At 42.3% G+C, this 23325-nt stretch overlaps 1 protein-coding gene across 2 annotated transcripts in view; it reads right to left on the bottom strand.

The window, feature by feature from the left end:
• Nucleotides 1-18163: 18163 nt before the first annotated feature.
• Nucleotides 18164-23325, bottom strand: part of kdm1b (lysine demethylase 1B) — a 42609-nt gene continuing 37447 nt past the window's right edge. For both annotated transcript variants that reach the window (XM_061931596.1, XM_061931597.1), the window contains 3 exons: nt 19098-19220; nt 18870-19022; nt 18164-18796 (listed from right to left, as the gene is read on the bottom strand). In XM_061931596.1, the coding sequence (XP_061787580.1) occupies nt 18713-18796; nt 18870-19022; nt 19098-19220 (360 nt within the window). In that variant the 3' untranslated portion in view covers nt 18164-18712. The remainder of the gene's footprint in view (nt 18797-18869; nt 19023-19097; nt 19221-23325) is intronic.

The following is a 23325-nucleotide window of genomic DNA, read 5'->3' on the forward strand; positions in this document are numbered from 1 at the left end:
GCAGTGCACAACTGCGCACACAACAAGGAGACGAAGCAGAAGAACGAGGAAGATACAGCCATGGCGACGACGAGTAAGATAAAGAAATACGCTTGTAAGTTCCAAGCCGCAGCTGCGATTGGACCTGGATAGCCTCCGGGAAGAAGTAGTGGACTACCAAGTGCTTGGCAGTGAAGATCTTCCTCAGGAAGCAAAGATTGACCGGTTTTGGGCCATGCTAGGGAGAGATGGAAGATTCCAGACTCTAGTGCATTTGATGAAAGCACTTTTGTGCGTGCCACACAGCAATGCATCATCAGAGACAGGTGTTCAGCATGGTTAGAAAAATAGTGACAGAGAATAGAACAAGGATGGACAATTCAACCCTTAACAATGAGTAGATGAGTGTTATGTGTGTGTATATGTGTAAATAACACTGAAATTCAAGTATTTCTTTTATATATATATATATATATATATTTATATATATATATGAAATACTTGACTTGGTGAGTTCTAGCTGTAAATATACTCCTCCCCTCGTAACCACGCCCCCCGCCCCACCTCCTGAAATCGGAGGTCTCAAGGTTGGCAAGTATGCCGTAAGCACATATGATTGTGCGTGCTGCTGGTCCACTAATAGTACTAACATTTAACAGTTAATTTGACTAATTTTCATTAATTACTAGTTTATATGTAACTGTTTTTATATTGTTTTACTTTCTTTTTTTATTCAAGAAAATGTTTTTAATTTTTTTATCTTATTCTATTTTATTAATTTTTTAAAAAAGGACCTTATCTTCACCATACCTGGTTGTCCAAATTAGGCATAATAATGTGTCAATTCCATGACTGTATATATCGGTATCGGTTGATATCGATTTGGACGATATCGGAATATCGGATATCGGCAAAAATCCATTATCAGACATCCCTAGTTGTTCTAGATCTCCACTTTTCAGGACCTTTCTGTGTTTTGTTGCGTTTGGACCAGTTGTTCCTCCCAGGGAATTCAAGTCACAAGTCGCTCCCAAGCTCTTTACGACACTTAAAGCTGAGTAGAAAAACCACCAGAGACAGAATAGGTATTTTGTAATATATTTGCAAAGCTTTGTAAATACATTGAGACCAGTCCAGCATAGAACATTCAATCGCGCCGCCAAGATGGTCTGCCCCCCCCCCCCCCGAAAAACCCTCTCCCCTCTTAAGTCTCTCTCTCTCCCACCCTCGCACTCATGTCCCTCCAGCCAAAACACATGCCCATTATCTCTTTTTCTTACATTCCTCACTCAAGGTTAAGCACACAGTTTTTTGCAGACACCCAAAAGACCACAATTGGAAGAAAAACACTAGCTGTTTTGTAATATGATTATGAAATAAAAGAAGTAACACTTAAATTCGGATATATGTAAATATCTGCCTCCGACAGTTTTAATAAATATTCATTGTTTTTGACAAAAACATTTTTTATTTTTTTATTGCAACATTTACAAATTAGCTAGATGTTAAATCTTGTTTTATTACAACATTTCTGAGTCTCAATTACAGTTGCAAGTCCAAGATGTTGGATGGCAGTAGTGTATAGTTTATAGTGTGTTGGCTAGTCAGTTTAGCCTTTACTGTCTAGCCTTTTGTTGCACCCTAAAACGTGGTAATACTGTATTGTACTTATTAAATAACAGCTGTTTGATTGTAACGTGCATCTTATTTGTAGATTTTATTAACACAAATTGCTAATGCTCATCAGTATCATCCATCCATCTTCTTCCGCTGATCGGGTTGCGGGGGCAGCAGCACAAGCACAGATTTCCCTCTCCCCAGCCACTTCGTCCAGCTCCTGCCGGGGGATCCCGAGGCGTTCCAAGGCCAGCCGGGAGACATAGTCTTCCCAAAGTGTCCTGGGTCTTCCCCGTGACCACCTACCAGTTGGACGTTAAGTTAAAGTTAAAGTTAAAGTTAAAGTTAAAGTTAACGTACAAATGATTGCATTTGACCCATCCCCTTGTTCCACCCCCTGGGAGGTGAGGGGAGCAGTGAGCAGCAGCGGTGGCCACACCCGGGAATATTTTTTGGTGATTTAACCCCCAATTCCAACCCTTGATTCTGAGTGCCAAGGAAGGAGGTAATGGGTCCCATTTTTATAGTCTTTGGTATGACTCGGCCGGGGTTTGAAATCACGACCTACCGATCTCTGGGCGGACACTTTAACCACAAGGCCACTGAGCAGCCCTAAACACCTCCCTAGGGAGGCGTTCGGGTGGCATCTTGACCAGATGCCCGAACCACCTCATCTGGCTCCTCTCCATGTGGAGGAGCAGCGGCTTTACTTTGAGCTCCTCACTTCTCACCCTATCTCTAAGGGAGAGCCCCGCCACCCGGTGGAGGAAACTCATTTCGGCCGCTTGTACCCGTGATCTTGTCCTTTCGGTCATAACGCAAAGCTCATGACTATAGGTGAGGATGGGAACGTAGATCGACCGGTAAATTGAGAGCGTTGCCTTCCGGCTCAGCTCCTTCTTTACCACAACGGTTCGATACAGGGACACTGTATCGATCCGTTCGAGGTACTTGAACTCCTCCACATGGGCAGAGGTGGGTAGAGTAGCCAGAAATTGTACTCAAGTAAGAGTACTGTTACTTTAGAGATTTATTACTCAAGTAAAAGTAATGAGTAGTCACCCAAATATTTACTTGAGTAAAAGTAAAAAGTATGTTGTGAAAAAACTACTCAAGTACTGAGTAACTGATGAGTAACATACACACACATATCATATATATATATATATATATATATATATATATATATATATATATATATATATATATATATATATACATATATACACATACATTGATATATACAGTATATCATTTATATTTATTTATTTTGCCGTTTTTGTTTACATGTTAAAGGTGTTTTAATGAATATACATACATGTTTAACACATATAGATTCCTTTCTTTCGTGTTGACAAGAATATAAGTTGGTGTATTACCTGATTCTGATGACTTGCATTGATTGGAATCAGACAGCAGTGCTTAACGTCCACGTTTTCAAATGCAGGAGAAAAAAAGTTCCTCCTTTCTGTCTAATACCACATGAAAGTGGTTGGTTTTTGGTATCTTATTTGTCCAGCTTCCATATTCGTTTTTATACACTTTACAAGAAATACATTGGCGGAAAATTCCGTAGCTTGCTAGCTTGTTTGCGCTGGCTTTCGGAGACTCTTATTTTGAAAGCGCAGGCGCGATGGAGCGGCACTTTTATTGTGAAGACAGGAACTGTGCAGTCAGTCTTTAGGCTTGTGACGGGATGTACGTTTGAAATAAAAAAGTGTCTTTTTTCCTTCACATTTTTGATTGATTGATTGGAACTTTTATTAGTAGATTGCACAGTACAGTATATATTCCGTACAATTGACCACTAAATGGTAACACCCCAATAAGTTTTTCAACTTGTTTAAGTCAGGTCATGTGACCGCCTGGCTCTGTTTGATTGGTCCAACGTCACCAGTGACTGCATCTGATTGGTGGAACGGAGTCAAACGTCACTAGTGACTGCATTTTATTGGTGGAACGGAGTGAAACGTCACCAGTAACGCAGGCACTTTGAAGGTCTGTCTGACAGACCAAAACAAACAAAGCGTGCATTAACAGATCGATAAAAATTAGTAGCGAGTAGCGAGCTGAATGTAGATAAAAGTAGCGGAGTAAAAGTAGCGTTTCTTCTCTATAAATATACTCAAGTAAAAGTAAAAGTAAGTTGCATTAAAACTACTCTTAAAAGTACAATTTATCCCAAAAGTTACTCAAGTAGATGTAACGGAGTAAATGTAGCGCGTTACTACCCACCTCTGCACATGGGGCAGGGTCTCCTCCCCAACACGGAGATGAAACTCCACCCTTTTCCGGGCGAGAACCATGGACTCGGACTTGGAGGTGCTGATTCTCATCCCAGTCGCTTCACACTCGGTTGCGAACCGATTCAGTGAGAGCTGAAGATCTGCCAGATGAAGCCATCAGGACCACATCATCTGCAAAAAGCAGAGACCTAATCCTGCAGCCACCGAACCGGATCCCCTCAACGCCCTGATTGCGCCTAGAAATTCTGTCCATAAAAGTTATGAACATAATCGGTGACAAAGGGCAGCCCTGGCGGAGTCCAACCCTCACTGGAAACGGGTCTGACTTACTGCCGGCAATGCGGACCGAGCTCTGACACTGATCAAACAGGGAGTGGACCACCACAATCAGACAGTCCAATACCCCATACTCTCTGTAGACTGGTTGGGCAAAGTCCCATGCACCCTCAAGGACCCTGCCGAGAGTATAGAGCTGGTCCACAGTTCCACGACCAGGACGAAAACCACACTGTTCCTCCTGAATCCGAGGTTTGACTATCCGGCGTAGCCTCTGTTAGAATAATTATGTATATATCATCACACAACTTTTATGCTTAAGGGCCGTTGCTATAATTATTGTCAATTGTGCTGAAGTGGTATTTTTCTTTGTCTGTGCAAAGCTGGCAATCCAAAAGGTTGCAAGCCAGTCTGGTATCAGTGTTTGTGTCCAGGAAGGGCCTGCTGACTGCCAAGGCCGAACACCGCCGTAACGCAGACAGAGCAGAGACAAGGCGATATCACCAGCGTCAACACATTTGCATTTTTGTATAATCATATATTGTGTCTAACTGGAGTTGTCGAAATTACCCCCTTCCCTCAGCGACAGCTTCAGTGATGTAAACAGAGACCTCCCAAATAAATAGAGAAAGCACGCGGGCTGGACTTTTAGAACGTAGTTTGGATCTGTAACTAGAATACAGCCCAAAACACGTGTCTCCTCATTGAGCCAAATTGAACTCTGTCTCTGCATGATTCCTTGCTTCTCGTCTGTTTAATAGATGTCATCAGTGTTTGAACCTGACAGCCTCCTCTCCAGTACACCTGGATAGACCTTACCGAGAAGGCTGAGGAGTGTGATCCCACAATAGTTGGAACACACCCTCTGGTTCCCCTTCTTAAAGAGTGGAACCACCACCCCGGTCTGCCAATCCAGAGGTACCGCCCCCAATGTACATGCGATATTGCAGAGTCTTGTCAACCAAGACAGCCCCACAGCATCCAGAGCCTTAAGGAACTCCGGGCGGATCTCATCCACCCCCGGGGCCTTGCTACCGAGGAGCTTTTTAACTACCTCTGCAAACTCAGCCCCAGAAATAGAAGAGCCCACCACAGATTCCCCAGGCACTGCTTCCTCATAGGAAGACGTGTTGGTGGGATTGAGGAGGTCTTCGAAGTATTCCCTCCACCGATCCACAACATCCGCAGTCGAGGTCAGCAGAACACCATCCCCACCGTACACGGTGTTGACAGTGCACTGCTTCCCCTTCCTGAGGCGGCGGACGGTGGTCCAGAATCGCTCCGAAGCCGTCCGGAAGTTGTTTTCCATGGCTTGCCAGAACTCCTCCCATGTCCAAGGTTTTTCCCTCCGCGATCCCTGAAGCCGCACACCGCTTGGCCTGTTGTAACACGCGGCTTGGCATTGTCTTGCTGAAATAAGCAATAACATTGTTTGGATGGCAACATATGTTGCTATGTACCTTTCAGCATTAATGGCGCCTTCACAGATGTGTAAGTTACCCATGCCTTAGGCACTAATACACCCCATACCATCACAGATGCTGGCTTTTGAACTTTGCGCCTAGAACAATCCGGACGGTTCTTTGACCCTTTGTTGCGGAGGACACCACATCCACAGTTTCCAAAAACAATTTTAAATGTGGACTCGTCAGACCACAGAACACTTTTCCACTTTGTATCAGTCCATCTTAGATGAGTTGGGCCCTGCGAAGCCGACTGCGTTTCTGGGTGTTGTTGATAAACGGTTTTCGCCTTGCATAGGAGAGTTTTAACTTGCACTTACAGATGTAGCGACCAACTGTAGTTACTGACAGTGGTTTTCTTAAATGTTCCTGAACCCATGTCGTGATATCCTTTACACACTAATGTCGCTTTTTGGTGCAGTACCACCTGCGGAATCTAAGGTCACAGGCTTTTTCCACATTCTCTGAACCTTTTGATGATATCACTGACGGGAGATGGTGAAATCCCTAAATTCCTTGCAATAGCTCATTGAGAAATGTTGTTCTTAAACTGTTCGACAATTTGCTCACGCATTTGTTGACAAAGTGGTGACCCTCGCCCCATCCTTGTTTGTGAATGACTGAGCATGTCATAGAAGCTGCTTTTATACCCAATCATGGCACCCACCTGTTCCCAATTAGCCTGTTCACCTGTGGGATGTTCCAAGTTGTCATGACTTGGTCCTGGGGTTTAGTTTTTCTCGAAGGCAACGGAAAGTTGGCTCGGGCGAGACGGGAATTTTAATATTATTTAATATTTAAACACTATAAATACAAAACAAGGAAGTAAACAAAAGGCGCGCACAATGGCGGAGAACAAACTATGAAACCAAACACTTGCACAAAGGCAAAAACTATGAACAACAAAAGACACTAACTGTGGCAAAAATAAACAAAACTTACTTGGCATGGACAAAAAGGAGCAGCGTGAACGATGGACATGAAAAAAGAGTCAGAAATGTGCAGAGCATAAATGTGGGGATGTCACCAGAAAGACAAACTGAAAAACAATGAACTTAAATACTACAGACATGATTAACGAAAACAGGTGCGTGACTCAAAACGTGAAACAGGTGCGTGACGTGACAGGTGAAAACTAATGGGTTGCTATGGTGACAAACAAGAGTGCACAATGAGTCCAAACGTGGAACAGGTGAAACTAATGGGTAATCATGGAAACAAGACAAGGGAGTGAAAAGCCAGAAACTAAAAAGTCCAATAACTAAACAAAACATGACTAAGACAAACCATGATTACACAGACATGACACAAGTAAGTGTTTGATGAGCATTCCTCAACTTTCTCAGTCTTTTTAGCCACTTGTGCCAGCTTTTTCGAAACATGTTGCATGCATCATTTTCCAAATGAGCTAATATTTGCAAAAAATAAAGTTTTCCAGTTCAAACATTAAATATCTTGACTTTGCAGTCTATTCAATTGAATATAAGTTGAAAAGGATTTGCAAATAATTCTATTGTTTTTATTTACCATTTACACAACGTGACAACTTCACTGGTTTTGAATTTTGTAATCAGCCTGACCTAACCCTAATGTTTATGCGTTAAATAAATAATAATCTTTGTGATTAGCACATGGTTTCATATCAATTGACAAAGTTGTAAATATTATGATTATTGAATCAATTCAAATCAAGAGTAAGAATTCAGTGTTAATATTTGAGCAGGCCCTGGGCCCCTCTGTAGTGGAAAAGCTGTTAAGTTAATTATGATCCCATCCATCCATCCATCCATTTTCTACCGCTTGTCCCTTTTGGGGTCGAGGGGGGTGCTGGAGCCTATCTCAGCTGCATTCGGGCGGTAGGCGGGGTACACACTGGCATACTTGCCAACCCTCCCGAATCTTCCGGGAGACTCCCGAAATTCAGCACCTCTCCCGAAAACCTCCCGGGACAAATATTCTCCCGAAAATCTCCCGATTTTCAGCCGGACTTGGAGGCCACGCCCCCTCCAGCTCCATGCGGACCTGAGTGAGGACCAGGGGCGCCGCTAGGGATTTTGGGCCCCATGAAAAATTTTTTTACAGGGCCCCCAACAGTGTCATTATTTTTTCTGTATTATAATTTCATCATCATTAGGGGCCTCTCTGGGCCCCCAGAATCCGTCTCCTTTACCCCCCCTTTTCGGCGCCCCTGGTGAGGACCACAGGGTGACAAAAACTAAATCATCCAGACTAGAGATACATTGTATTATTATGTTTATCTTACCTATAAATAATTATATTTATTAATTTAAAAAAAAAACTAAATAAATTTTTACTATATTTTGCTAAAAACATAGAAATTAATTGTATTTTTATTTGTATTTTTTCTGACTCCTTATTACATCCAGCCATAGAATTATACATTAAAATAAACATATTGGAAATAATTAATTTTAAATGATCATAATAATTAATTTAAAATGACCATATTTAATTATTAAAATAATTGTTTGTTTATCAACAACTTTAGCATTTTATTCATTACATTTTGAAGCTCTCAGAAGCCAAGTTATGTTATATTCCTTAAGATTTATTTATGCAAGTTTGAAGTATCAATTATCTAAACACAGTTTTGTTTGCATATTTTCAGGATATATATACATATATATATATATATATATATATATATATGTATATATATATATATATATATATATATATATATATATATATATATATATGTATGTATATCTATATATATGTTTGAAATACCTGACTTGGTGAATTCTAGCTGTCAATATACTCCTCCCCTCTTAACCACGCCCCCGCCCTCAGCCGCGCCCCTCACCTCTAGTGATGGGATCGGCAGTTCTTTTGACTGTACTGAATCACTAGAATCAGTTCCTTAAATTGATTCGTTCAAAAGATTCGTTCACCGAATCACCCCCCCCCCCCCCCCCCCAAAAAAAAGGAGGGAGGGGGCGTGCGTAGTACAGTACAGTGCCACCTACTCAGTGGCCTAGTGGTTAGAGTGTCCGCCCTGAGATCGGTAGGTTGTGAGTTCAAACCCCGGCCGAGTCATACCAAAGACTATAAAAATGGGACCCATTACCTCCCTGCTTGGCACTCAGCATCAAGGGTTGGAATTGGGGGTTAAATCACCAAAATGATTCCCGGGCGCGGCCACCGCTGCTGCCCACTGCTCCCCTCACCTCCCAGGGGGTGATCAAGGGTGATGGGTCAAATGCAGAGAATAATCTCGCCACACCTAGTGTGTGTGTGACAATCATTGGTACTTTAACTTTAACTTTGGTACTTTAACTTTAACTTTAACTTTAGTGATGGGATCGGCAGTTCTTTTGACTGTACTGAATCACTAGAATCAGTTCCTTAAATGTATTCTTTAAAAAAATTCGTTCACCGAATCACCCCCCCCCCCCAAAAAAAAAAAAAAAGGAGGGAGGGGGCGTGCGTAGTACAGTACAGTGCTAGTGATGGGATCGGCAGTACTTTTGACTGTACTGAATCACTAGAATCAGTTCCTTAAATGTATTCTTTCCAGAAATTCGTTCACCGAATCACCCCCCCCCCCCCCCCCAAAAAAAAGGAGGGGGGGGGGGGGGGGGGCGTGCGTAGTACAGTACAGTGCAGACATTCGCGGGAGAAGCAGCAAAAAGGGTGAACGCGAGTCCCTACACAGCTCTGTGCATGCAGTACACCAGGCAGTGAGTGACACAGTCAGCACAGTTCAGTACGTGAACGTGAATCACTTCTGCAGCAGCAGTTCTGTGTGCAGGTCGGCGAATCACCGAATCACTTCTGCAGCAGCAGTTCTGTGTGCAGGTCGGCGAATCACCGAATCACTTGTGCAGTACCAGTTCTGTGCGCAGGTCGGCGAATCACCGAATCACTTGTACGGTACCAGTTCTGTGCGCAGGTCGGCGAATCACAGAATCACTTCTGCAGCAGCAGTTCTGTGTGCAGGTCGGCGAATCACCGAATCACTTGTGCAGTACCAGTTCTGTGCGCAGGTCGGCGAATCACCGAATCACTTGTGCAGTAGCAGTTCTGTGCGCAGGTCGGCGAATCACCGAATCACTTGTACAGTACCAGTTCTGTGCGCAGGTCGGCGAATCACAGAATCACTTGTGCAGTACCAGTTCTGTGCGCAGGTCGGCGAATCACCGAATCACTTGTACAGTACCAGTTCTGTGTGCAGGTCGGCGAATCACCGAATCACTTCTGCAGCAGCAGTTCTGTGCGCAGGTCGGCGAATCACCGAATCACTTCTGCAGTAGCAGTTCTGTGGGCCAGAGGGCGACAGACGTGAATCGCTCTCTGCCCTGACAGACTCCCCTTGACGTTCGCAAATTAACAGACATTGCAGCTGTAGAGATTCCGTTACTTTTAAAAACACTGTGTGTGTTTCCGGCAGAGGTGTGGACTCGAGTCACATGACTTGGACTCGAGTCAGACTCGAGTCATGAATTTGATGACTTTAGACTCGACTTGACAAAATGTAAAGAGACTTGCAACTCGACTTAGACTTTAACATCAATGACTTGTGACTTCACTTGGACTTGAGCCTTTTGACTTGACATGACTTGACATGACTTGCCACTTTCCCCAAAATCCAAAGCTTAAAAAGTTATTTGGGAGCGCTCCGTATTTTTAATTTTCTTCGTCTGTCTATCAGCGTGTTATTCCTGTCAGCTGGTGTGCTGTCAGTACAACAGCCAATCAAATTAGAACTACGTTGTTTTCATCACACAGCATTCATCCAATCAAATTGCAGGACAACCAATGACCAAGAGTTGTCCAACAACGTGACAGTGATAAACAATTATGTTAAAGTTGGTTTCGTTCGGGTATAAAAACTACGACTTGGTCAACAAAAAACGAATTGCCGTATGCAAATCACACAGTTCGAATATTACAGACGGAGACGCAACAACTTCCAACTTCGTTCGACATTTGAAGTTGCACAAAGAAGGGTAAGTTTTGAATGTAAGATAACGTTTATTGGCTAAGTAACGTGACTTTTATTTGCTGTGTAGTTAAATCAGTGAGGCTGCAAACTCACTGCTAACGTTATAACCATAGACATCTTATAAGTAGACGAAGCATAGAGCGCTACTGCCTACTGGCGCAGACGAGGCGTGGGGCCGCCATCTTGGAGTGGTGATCCGCTCCACTCAGTGCAATTCATTTGGCAGCAGCAATGAACTGTCAGCGCATTTAATTAATTTTACTTCACTGAATACCACTGATTTTCACGCGCTTTTTTGTCATACGTGTGTAACAGACACATGTTTTGGCGTGTTTTATTATTCATAGTTTGCTTAACAGTAATATAATATTCTTATACGCTATAAGTGACCAGACGTCCGAGATCAAAACTGGGAATATAATCCCAGAGAAGGGGAAAAAAAACGGTAAACTATTTTTAAGTTGAAGAAACAATATGATTAGGTTGTATATACATATGCGTGTATCCTACATAAACAATGTATGAATACATTAGATATCTATATATCTTAGGGACCTATAGACTGTATCTCTGTTGCTTCAGCAGCAGAGAGTTTATTCTGTCTTGACACTTTGTATTGATATGTTTTAGGTGGGGCTGAAAGTTTGTAAAGCAAACCCCTGTAGGGGCGTCATCCTCCCCCAGAAGATTTCTTTGTGATTTTCACATACAAATATTGAAGATCTTTGATCCTTCTCAACTCTGTGGTCATATTATTTTCATAAAATACAACCAATAGTACGTTAATGTTAAATCTTACTTGTGAAAAGTAATCCCCCGATTCCTATTTTCAACAGTCCGCTCATTTGAGCAGGAAAACGCTGAACACCATCTTTGTTTTCTACCTTTCAACTGTCAGTTTAGGCTGCTTGCCGGCTCCTCATCAGCACTTCAAGATGGCGGGCAAATTGCTCACGTCACAGCAACCAATGCTGCGTCTACTTATAAGATGTCTATGGTTATAACGTCATTGCAAACACGGCAATCTGTTGCGTCCACTGCAGTTTGCTACCTTATTCATACTTTTTGTCAAGTGATTTTTTTTTAAACAGGGTTTCATGAGGTACCTATACATAACGCTTACGTTAGTCAATGTATCACACACAGTAACGTAACGTTAGTCAATGTATCACACACAGTAACATTACGTTAGTCAATGTATCACACACAGTAACATTACGTTAGTCAATGTATCACACACAGTAACGTAACGTTAGACGGCAGTCAGCAGCACGGCGTATTTTAGCCACCTACAAAAAGACAAACATAGTCAAATAAAGGTCAGTTAAAATGTATACTATATTAAGAATATGTGTACATATTGCATAGGGTCCTGACATCTAAAAAGTACAACTCTGTTCATTGTTATGTTCATATATTTGTTATGTTTTTCATGTGTACGCACACATAAACACACATACAGTATGAGATGAGATAATAATATGGGAATGATAAGGTAAGAACAGGATAGAAACTGCTGTGGAACTAGTTACAATGCAATATGCCATTGAAATACAATGTTAACACTTTTGTGCAAATAAGTACAGTTGCACTTGTTTTTTTCAAATGTGTTTATTCTGTAAAGGAATGAGTTACATGTTTAAAATGACTGGTTAATAGTGCTATTTTGAAGTGCAATGTCAGCACTATCTTTTTCCCTGCAATTTCAAATGCACTTGTTTTAATAAATAAATACAGTGTTTTAAAAGCATACACAATCTGTGTAAATATATTAGTCTGTGGTTAAATGACTTGAAAGCAGGGCCGGCCCGTGGCATAGGCCGTATAGGCAAATGCTAAGGGCGCCGTCCATCAGGGGGCGCCACGCCAGTGCCACGAATGTTGGAGAAAAAAAAAAAAGAAAAAAAAAAGTTGGTACTATTATTTCTAAATACAAAAAATAATCCCACGTTAATTAAAATGCAAAGTAAAGCCTATTTAATAGAAATATTATTTGTTACAACATTACGCCCCCCCCCCCCCCCCCCCCCCCCCTTTCCCCCCGCACGGTGCGCCCCCTCCCTTCCCGTATCATGACTCTTTTTGGACGTCACCACATCAAAAAATCAACACAAGATGTCAAAACGGCCAAAACTGTCAGGTGCCCAAGGAAGAAAAAAGAGAAAAGAAGAGGAGTAGAAACGAGAAAAGACAGAGGTAGCAGGTAGGTAACGTTAGCCTACATGAAATGATTTGTCTGTTACAGAATGTGATAGTAACCTGGCTTTTTAGCATTAAGCTAATGTTACATGAGTCGGCAATTGGTAATCAATAAATAGCTAGTTCTGTTTTAACGTCGGGTTAATATTGTGGAGGGGGCTAAATTGTTATGGAAAATAATAATGTAACGTTAGGTAATTACAGTACTCCACCTTACATTCCTCAGGGACATTTGTATTAGATCTTTTAAGCAGGTGTTTTTTGTTTACATCGTTATTGCCTTCTGGTTAGCTAATGTTTGCCCTGCAGGTAATAGTCACTTGTCCACCCCTTTATATAATAGGTATAGTTGTAAGTAAAAAAAAAAAGGTCAAAGACAAAGCTATTCGGTTTCTTGTGAGTACCGGTATATACACTTCACTGCCAATGTGGGGGGGGGCGCCACCTAAAATCTTGCCTAGGGCGCCAGATTGGTTAGGGCCGGGCCTGCTTGAAAGGACTCGAAACTCAAAATGCAGGACTTGGGACTTGACTTGAGACTTTCCAGTCTTGACTTTGGACTTGACTCGGACTTGCCCTGTCTTGACTCGGGACTTGACTCGAGACTTGAGGGTAAAGACTTGAGACTTACTTGTGACTTGCAAAGCAATGACTTGGTCCCACCTCTGGTTTCCGGCCTGTCCAATAAACAAAATGTGACTAAATGTCTTTGTTGTTAAATATGTTTTATTGCACTGAAATGAAAATAAGAAATAAATAAAAGTGGGAAATAAAAAAAATAGTAATAGCCTACTAAAATGCTTGCAATCAACAGTTAAATAAATAGGCCTCGTTTGTTTAGTGCAAAAACAAATATTAAATTAAGAAACGCTTAACAAATGCCAACATAAAAACTAAATGTTCTGTAGCAAAGAAAATGTAAACTTAAATATGCAAACAAAAAGAAAATAAATACCTTCAAAATAAAACAAATAAATTAAGAGCCAGAAATGCCAACATAAAAACTAAATGTTCTGTAGCCTACGTTTAAAAATATAACAAAGAAAATATTAACTTAAATGTGCAAACAAAAAGAAAATAAATAGGCTACCTTAAATAAAACAAAACAAATATTAAACCAAGTGCCAGAAAAGCCAACATTAAAACTAAAATTTCTGTAGCTTACATTTAAAAATATAAAAATGGAAATATCAACTTAAATATGCAATAAAAAATAAAATACATAGCTTAAATAATATAAAAATCAAGATAAATAATAGCCCATGTATATGTACATACATTAGTTATTATTTTTATTTTAAATCTTCTCAAACAGCCTGCCCTACACTTTACCCCCCGCCCCTCCCCCCCGCGTCGCTGCTGCTCAGCCTTGCCCTGCACTGACTTTCTTTCTGTCTCCTCTACTCTCATAACTTTATGTGTTGAGATAATGTGTGTGTTTGTTTTCATGTGGCTTGAGTCAACATTAGCCGTTAGCTTGGAGAATGAATGGAGAGCGGATGCCAATGGCATGAAACATATCCCCGCAACGGGAGGAGAATCACCCGCGGCATTGGGGCAAGCAGAGCAGAGAGCGAGAGCGTTGTCGTTCACTGAGTGATTCATGTCGTTAATCCGCGGTGAAAGAATCGTTCGCTCAGTCCCTCCCCCCGACCCCATGATGAGTAGCTGGCTGCGTCGTTCGCCGACGTCACAGAATGCGCCAGTTCCACTCATACCGGCATGGTCGCGGCGGAGCTCAACTGAACTGAGAAAGGAACGAATCAGTTCATGAAGTGATTCGGTTCAGTACGTTCACTCAAAAGATTCGTTCGTTCGAACGAATCGTTCGCGAACGACACAACATTACCCACCTCCCGAAATCGGGGGTCTCAAGGTTGGCAAGTATGCACACTGGACAAGTCGCCACCTCATCACAGGGCCAACACAGATAGACAGACAACATTCACACACTAGGGCCCATTTAGTGTTGTCAATCAACCGATCCCCAGGTGCATGTCTTTGGAGGTGGGAGGAAGATTGGTGGGAGAACATGCAAACTCCATACAGAAAGATCCCGAGCCCGGGATTGAACTCAAGACTACTCAGGACCTTCCTATTGTGAGGCACATGCACTAACCCAGGCAGGCCCGGCCCTAACCAATCTGGCGCCCTAGGCAAGATTTTAGGTGGCGCCCCTCCCCACATCGGCAGTGAAGTGTATATACTCACAAGAACCCGAATAGCTTTGTCTTTGACCTTTTTTTTTGTTTTACTTACAACTATACCTAATATATAAAGGGGTGGAAAAGTGACTATTACCTGCAGGGCAAACATTAGCTAACCAGAAGGCAATAACAATGTAAACAAAAAACACCTGCTTAAAAGATCTAATACAAACATTTATATGCACGTACAACACTTAGAACTTTTAGCATATCAGTATGTGGAATTAAATTATGGAATGGATTAAGTAAAGAAGTTAAAAATTGTACTGATATGATCCAGTTTAAGAGGTTGTTCAAAATAAAAGTGCTTACAGAGTACAAAGAAGAAGAATTATGAGAAATACTTTCAACCTTATTGAAAATAAGATATTCTTCATCTCAGTATGTTGATAATGACTGAATTAATTAATTAATTACATATTACAAAACTGTTGTATACTAATTCATAGATGTTATTTTATTATATAAAAAGGTCAGTAAATGATTCTATATATTTGTAAACGCTTTGAAGTGGGAAAGGGGTAGGATTAAATAAGCTTTGCTTCTTCCTACTCCTTTTCGGGCATGATGTAAAATGAAATGATATATTAAATTGTGTGATGTATTATGATGTAAGTGTGTTCATGTTTGAAATAAACTAAAAAAAGAAAGAAATGTCCCTGAGGAATGTAAGGTGGGAGTACTGTAATTACCTAACGTTACATTATTATTTTCCATAACAATTTAGCCCCCTCCACAATATTAACCCGACGTTAAAACAGAACTAGCTATTTATTGATTAGCAATTGCCGAATCATGTAGCATTAGCTTAATGCTAAAAAGCCAGGTTACTATCACATTCTGTAACAGACAAATAATTTCATGTAGGCTAACGTTACATTATTATTTTCCATAACAATTTAGCCCCCTCCACAATATTAACCCGACGTTAAAACGGAACTAGCTATTTATTGATTAGCAATTGCCGAATCATGTAGCATTAGCTTAATGCTAAAAAGCCAGGTTACTATCACATTCTGTAACAGACAAATAATTTCATGTAGGCTAACGTTACCTACCTGCTACTTCTGTCTTTTCTCGTTTCTCCTCCTCTTCTTTTCTCTTTTTTCTTCCCTGGGCACCTGACAGTTTTGGCATCTTGTGTTGATTTTTTGATGTGGTGACGTCCAAAAAGAGTCATGATACAGGAAGGGGGGGGGGGGGGGGGGGGGGGGGGGTGTAATGTTGTAACAAATAATATTTCTATTAAATAGGCTTTACTTTGCATTTTAATTAATGTGGGATTATTTTTTTGTATTTAGAAATAATAGTACCAACTTTTTTTTTCTTTTCTTTTTTTCTCCAACATTTGTGGCACTGGCGTGGCGCCCCCTGATGGACGGCGCCCTTAGCATTTGCCTATACGGCCTATGGCAAGGGCCGGCCCTGAACCCAGGGGTCGGCAACCCAAAATTTTGAAAGAGCCATATTGGACCAAAAATACAAAAACAAATCTGTCTGGAGCCGCAAAAAATTTAAAGACATACTACATACAGATAGTGTGTCATGGAATTAAGAGGACTTAAAGGAAACGAAATGACCTCAAATATAGCTACAAATGAGGCATAATGATGCAATATGTACATATAGCTAGCCTAAATAGCCTGTTAGCATCGATTAGCTTGCAGTCATGCAGTGACCAAATGTCTGATTAGCACTCCACACAAGTCAATAACATCAACAAAACTCACCTTTCATGCACAACCTTAAAAGTTTGGTAGACAGAAAAAGAAGTGGCATAAAACACGTCCTAGAAAGTCGGAGAAAGTTATACGTGTAAACAAACCACGGTGAGTTCAAGGACCGCCAAAATTAGTAGGACAAAACGGCGCTCGCCAAATACTCGAATCAGTGAAGCATGTTTAATATAAACAGTGTGCTTTGTAACAATTGGGGAGATTTGTGTCATGGTTTGTCCTCCTACAGAAACCATATTAAAACAAAAATAGATTTTTTTCCCCTCATCTTTTTCCATTTTTCATACAGTTTTTGAAAAAGCTTCAGAGAGCCACTAGGGCGGCGCTAAAGAGCCGCATGCGGCTCTAGAGCCGCGGGTTGCCGACCCCTGCACTAACCCCTGTACCACCGTGCTGCCCATTAAAAGATAAGCAGTGCCTTTTGTCACACGGTTTATTCATACTTGCCAACCCTCCCGGATTTTCCGGGAGACTCCCGAAATTCAGCGCCTCTCCCGAAAACCTCCCGGGACAAATTTTCTCCCGAAAATCTCCCGAAATTCAGGCGGAACTGGAGGCCACGCCCCCTCCAGCTCCATGCGGACCTGAGTGACGTGTTGACAGCCTGTTCACAACATTGCAGTAAACAGCAATGTTGTGACACTTTTAAACAGGACAATACTGCCATCTACTGTACATGCATATGTGACCCACCCATAATGTGTCACATTTTTGTGTTGATTTATTTATTTTATTTTGTGGTTTGAATTCGTTTTTGGAGCTGTCATTCCACATTTATCAGTATTCACATTGGTCAGTAGGGGGCAGTAGGGCGTTTCTTCCCAATTGAATGCTATCACCTGCAGACCGGAAGTGTCTTGTCATTCTGATGAGAGCGACTAGTCTGTGAATAATTGAAACGTCCTGTGTGCTTTTCCCAGGTTAGTTTTGGTGAATCAACTCACTGAATAATATCCATGTGATCTTTATAAGTTTAAGTACACATTCTGATGGTGGAGCCTAACTCTAAAGTGTTTGTGAGTTGTAGTTTGTATTTGTGAATGAATCCAGTGCACAGCTGCAGTAATCAATACAAAAAGGCGACGTGAGTGCGCAATGTTTATATAGGAACTTCTGATCCTAATTCAGACTCCCAAATTAGAGCTCCCGTTTTCTTATTGATTTTATAATGTATATTTGTATAATGTGTGTGTTCTGAAATAGTGACAGAGAATAGAACAAGGATGGCCAATTCAACCCTTAACTCAACAATGAGTAGATGAGTGTTAAGTGTGTGTATATGTGTAAATAAATGAACACTGAAATTGAAGTATTTATATATATATATATATATATATATATATATATATATATATATATATATATATATATATATATAACTAGAATTCACTGAAAGTCAAGTATTTCTTATATATATATTAACCACGCCCCCCGCCCCACCCCCCACCTCCCGAAATCGGAGGTCTCAAGGTTGGCAAGTATGGGTTTATTACACATACAGTACAGCAGATAAATAACATACACGCTGAAATGTGTAACAAACAGAACCTTTTGGAATATTCCAGACGGATATGAGAACGACAAACATTAGTAGTCAGTGTTGTGCTGTTGACAAACTTTAAATAGTCACTCGGGGGACAAATACAAGACAAATATCATATTGAGAATGGAACATGAATGACTTGTTGTCCTGATGTCATCCCTGAGAAAGTGAGAGGACAGTCTTTTACCTTGTTGCAACACACGAACACGTCACACAACTCAACTATGCGTCCTGGCATCCAATGAAACGTGCACTTCCTCTTCTACACATCTAACCTGACACATCACCATTTGTATGAAACCTAGCTAAAAACGTCTCGACGCGCCATTCCTCTTCAGTGATAAGACGTTTCAGGAGTCCGACAGAGAGCGTGTTCCAGCACAAGCATGTACGTCCTTGTTGACGTGAGATGAGCGTTAGGAGCAAAGCCCTTGGAGATCCTTGGCTGTTCACACGGAGCAAATCCGGCTGTTCCGCTCAGAGAGCGGCCATCTTGCTGGCCTCTCTGACCCCGCTCAGGTAGGCGCCCGTTACGGTCTGAGGGAAGTGTCGGTTGGTGGCCTGGAGAAACGGAGAGGAAGATGAGGCATTGGGACACAGCCACACTCAAAGTCAGTACTGAAAACGCAGCTACCTCGCCGGCGAAGAACAACTTTCCCTGAACGTCTTCGGCGATGATGTCATACGCCTCGCCGCTGCCGCCCATCTTCACAAAGCTGTAGGACATCAGCGACCACTTGTCTTTGCTCCAGTGTGTGACCCAGGACCGCAGCGGCTCAGGGACCTCCTGTCGAGAGATGGTCCACGATGAGACTCTACGCGCAAGGTTTTGCTCATCTTCTCAAGAGCGTGACATCGCTACCTGCTCTTTGAAGAGCTCACGCAGCACCTTCATGCACTCGTCCACCACGTCTTTGTCCTCCATGTCCCGCACGGCAGCGACAGCGTCCCCGGCGATAACAGACATGAGCACCGCCTGCTTTCCCTACATGAAACAAACGCGTGAAAATGTATCTTATCTCTCCTGCTTGCTTCTTTGTCTTGTTGCCTCTTTTTGCACTCACAGCTCTCCAAATCTAAACATTGGAACTACAAACCCCGTTTCCATATGAGTTGGGAAATTGTGTTAGATGTAAATATAAACGGAATAATTTGCAAATCATTTTCAACCCATATTCAATTGAATGCACTACAAAGACAAGATATTTGATATTTTTGCAAATAATAATTAACTTAGAATTTCATGGCTGCAACACGTGCCAAAGTAGTTGGGAAAGGGCATGTTCACCACTGTGTTACATGGCCTTTCCTTTTAACAACACTCAGTAAACGTTTGGGAACTGAGGAGACACATTTTTTAAGCTTCTCAGGTGGAATTCTTTCCCATTCTTGCTTGATGTACAGCTTAAGTTGTTCAACAGTCCGGGGGTCTCCGTTGTGGTATTTTAGGCTTCATAATGCGCCACACATTTTCAATGGGAGACAGGTCTGGACTACATGGAGGCCAGCCTTTACTATGAAGCCACGTTGATGTAACACGTGGCTTGGCATTGTCTTGCTGAAATAAGCAGGGGCGTCCATGGTAACGTTGCTTGGATGGCAACATATGATGCTCCAAAACCTGTATGTACCTTTCAGCATTAATGGCGCCTTCACAGATGTATAAGTTACCCATGTCTTGGGCACTAATACATCCCCATACCATCACAGATGCTGGCTTTTGAACTTTGCGCATATAATAATCCGGATGGTTCTTTTCCTCTTTGGTCCAGAGGACACAACGTCCACAGTTTCCAAAAACAATTTGAAATGTGGACTTGTGAGACCGCAGAACACTTTTCCACTTTGTATCAGTCCATCTTAGATGAGCTCAGGCCCAGCGAAGCCGACTGCGTTTCTGGGTGTTGTTGATAAACGGTTTTCGCCTTGCATAGGAGAGTTTTAACTTGCACTTACAGATGTAGCGACCAACTGTAGTTATGACAGTGGGTTTCTGAAGTGTTCCTGAGCCCATGTGGTGATATCCTTTACACACTGATGTCGCTTGTTGATGCAGTACAGCCTGAGGGATCGAAGGTCACGGGCTTAGCTGCTTACGTGCAGTGATTTCTCCAGATTCTCTGAACACTTTGATGATATTACGGACCGTAGATGGTGAAATCCCTAAATTCCTTGCAATAGCTGGTTGAGAAAGGTTTTTCTTAAACTGTTCAACAATTTGCTCATGCATTTGTTGACAAAGTGGTGACCCTCGCCCCATCCTTGTTTGTGAATGACTGAGCATTTCATGGAATCTACTTTTATACCCAATCATGGCACCCACCTGTTCCCAATTTGCCTGTTCCCCTGTGGGATGTTCCAAATAAGTGTTTGATGAGCATTCCTCAACTTTATCAGTATTTATTGCCACCTTTCCCAACTTCTTTGTCACGTGTTGCTGGCATCAAATTCTAAAGTTAATGATTATTTGCAAAAAAAAAAAATGTTTATCAGTTTGAACATCAAATATGTTGTCTTTGTAGCATATTCAACTGAATATGGGTTGAAAATGATTTGCAAATCATTGTATTCCGTTTATATTTACATCTAACACAATTTCCCAACTCATATTGAAATGGGGTTTGTATTTAGCTGGCCTCAACGAAATTGACAAGATCTTGGGTTTGGGGGAACCTGCTTATCGAGACGGAGCGGTTGTTGCTGGACACACGACGGACTCTGGGGAGAAGAAGGAGTGAAGATAATAATAATAATAATAATAATAACTGGGATTTATATAGCGCTTTTCTAAGTACCCAAAGTCGCTTTACATGTAGAACCCATCATTCATTCACACCTGGTGGTGGTAAGCTACTTTCATAGCCACAGCTGCCCTGGGGTAGACTGACGGAAGCGTGGCTGCAAATTGCGCCAACGGCCCCTCCGACCACCACCTATCATTCATCATTCAATTCACCGGTGTGAGTGGCACCGGGGTCAAAGGGTGAAGTGTCCCGCCCAAGGACACAACGGCAGCGATTATTTGGATGGTAAGAGGCGGGGAGCGAACCTGCAACCCTCAGGTTTCTGGCACGGTTGCTCTACCCACTACGCCATGCCGCCCCTAAGATATGCACTTATTCGGAATTATGACAACAGGACATCTGCTGATTGGAGTAAGCGTTGCTCTGGTTTGTTGACAAATTGGAAGTTGCTGGCAGTCTTCAAAGTACCCCAAAGCTGCCGCAAATGATTGGAGGAATGCGGGCAGAACTGTGGACATTATTGTGATTTGGATAACATCGGACTGTCTGCCCCGCAGGAGGAATTTTGAGGATCAGTCATAGGCAATTCAGAGTGAGAAGCAAATTTTATTTTCACTTGTATACATAACATTCTAACTTGGTATGTTTCCCTGGCTTCGAGACTCTCCCGAAGGACAGTGCGGGGAAGACACAATAAATTCCCTTCTTGTCTCTCATGGACACACACCTGTTGTTGTTGACTTAAGACTAGCGACTGCACGACATCAAGGCCGCGTAACAGACACACGCTGCAGGCTTACACACACACATGCATCCACAAAAACTATACGCCACACACATACCCACGCCCCATCAAACGCCCTTGATGCGAATCCCTTAGGGGTGATGGACATCTGGGCAGCGCTTGTAGAGCTGCAGCCTGCCACCGTAGACCCCACTCCCTACCCTCTGTTGCAAGTCTGGAGATGGATGTTGTAATATGTATATGTGCTTTGCTATGAAGGTTTTTTCCCACTCCAGACTGGGCCCCCTTCGGAGCCCAGTGCGCCTTGTGGCGACCCATCAGCGTTCCTGTTCTGTAACCCTGTACACTGTTTGTTTGTCTAATCTTGAACGGGTTTGAGCTGAAAACAAAGTTTTGTTGTACTTGTGCAATGACAATAAAGACCTACCTACCGACCTATAGTCCAGGGGTCGGCAACCCGCGGCTCCGGAGCCGCATGCGGCTCTTTGATCACTCTGATGCGGCTCAGCAGCTTACTTGCTGTACCCCCCAATGTACCCGTGAAATTTCCGGATTTCATTGCCTCTCGCAGAAAACTTCCGGGATTATTATTCACCGATTTTCACCCTTACAGCTATAACAAGGGCGTGCCATGATTGTATAATATTTGGCGCCCTCTACATTCTGTATTAACAGCGTACCAGCCCAACACTTGTTATACGCTATACATCTTCTGTTTGCACACGTATGTGACAGCAAGGCATACTTGGTCAACAGCCACACAGGTTACACTGACGGTGACCATATAACACAACTTTAACACTCTTACTAATAATGCGCCACACTTTGAACCAAAACCAAACAAGAATGACAAACACATTTCGGGAGAACATCTGCACCTTAACACAACATAAACACAACAGAACAAACACCCAGAATCCCATGCAGCCCTGACTCTTCCGGGCTATATTATACACCCCTGCTACCACCAAACCCCGCCCCCACCCCAACCCTGCTCCCTCACACATCAACCACCCCCCCCTCTGTGCGTCGGTTGAGGTGGGCGGGGTTTGGTAGCGGTGGAGTATAATGTATCCCGGGAGAGTTAGGGCTGCATGGGATTCTGGGTATTTGTCCTGTTGTGTTTATGTTGTGTTACGGTGCAGATGTTCTCCCGAAATGTGTTTGTCATTCTTGTTTGGTGTGGGTTCACAGTGTGGCGCATTATTAGTAAGAGTGTTAAAGTTTTTATTTTTTATACCGCCACCGTCAGTGTAGCCTGTGTGGTTGTTGAACAAGTATGCCTTGCTGTCACCTACGTGAGCCAGCGGAAGCCTCAAACAACGTGTGGCTGATCAGGCACGCTGATTGTAGTGGGTGTTATATGCTGTACCATCATGGCACGCATGACGCTGACAAGCGCCATTCATTTTGAACCTGTGTGACGCACCAGCTTTCAAATTCCATATAAAAGGTGTGGGCAGCGTGTCTGAGATCCCTGGTTTATACATAGCACAAAGCAAAAAAAAAATACTGTGTATGCAGTGTTATTTCATTTAAAAATTTCAAAAAAAATTTGCGGCTCCCATTGTTTTCTATAATTTGTGAAACTGGTCAAAATG

Source organism: Nerophis lumbriciformis, linkage group LG37, assembly GCF_033978685.3.
Source record: "Nerophis lumbriciformis linkage group LG37, RoL_Nlum_v2.1, whole genome shotgun sequence".
NCBI classification, from domain to species: Eukaryota; Metazoa; Chordata; class Actinopteri; order Syngnathiformes; family Syngnathidae; genus Nerophis; species Nerophis lumbriciformis.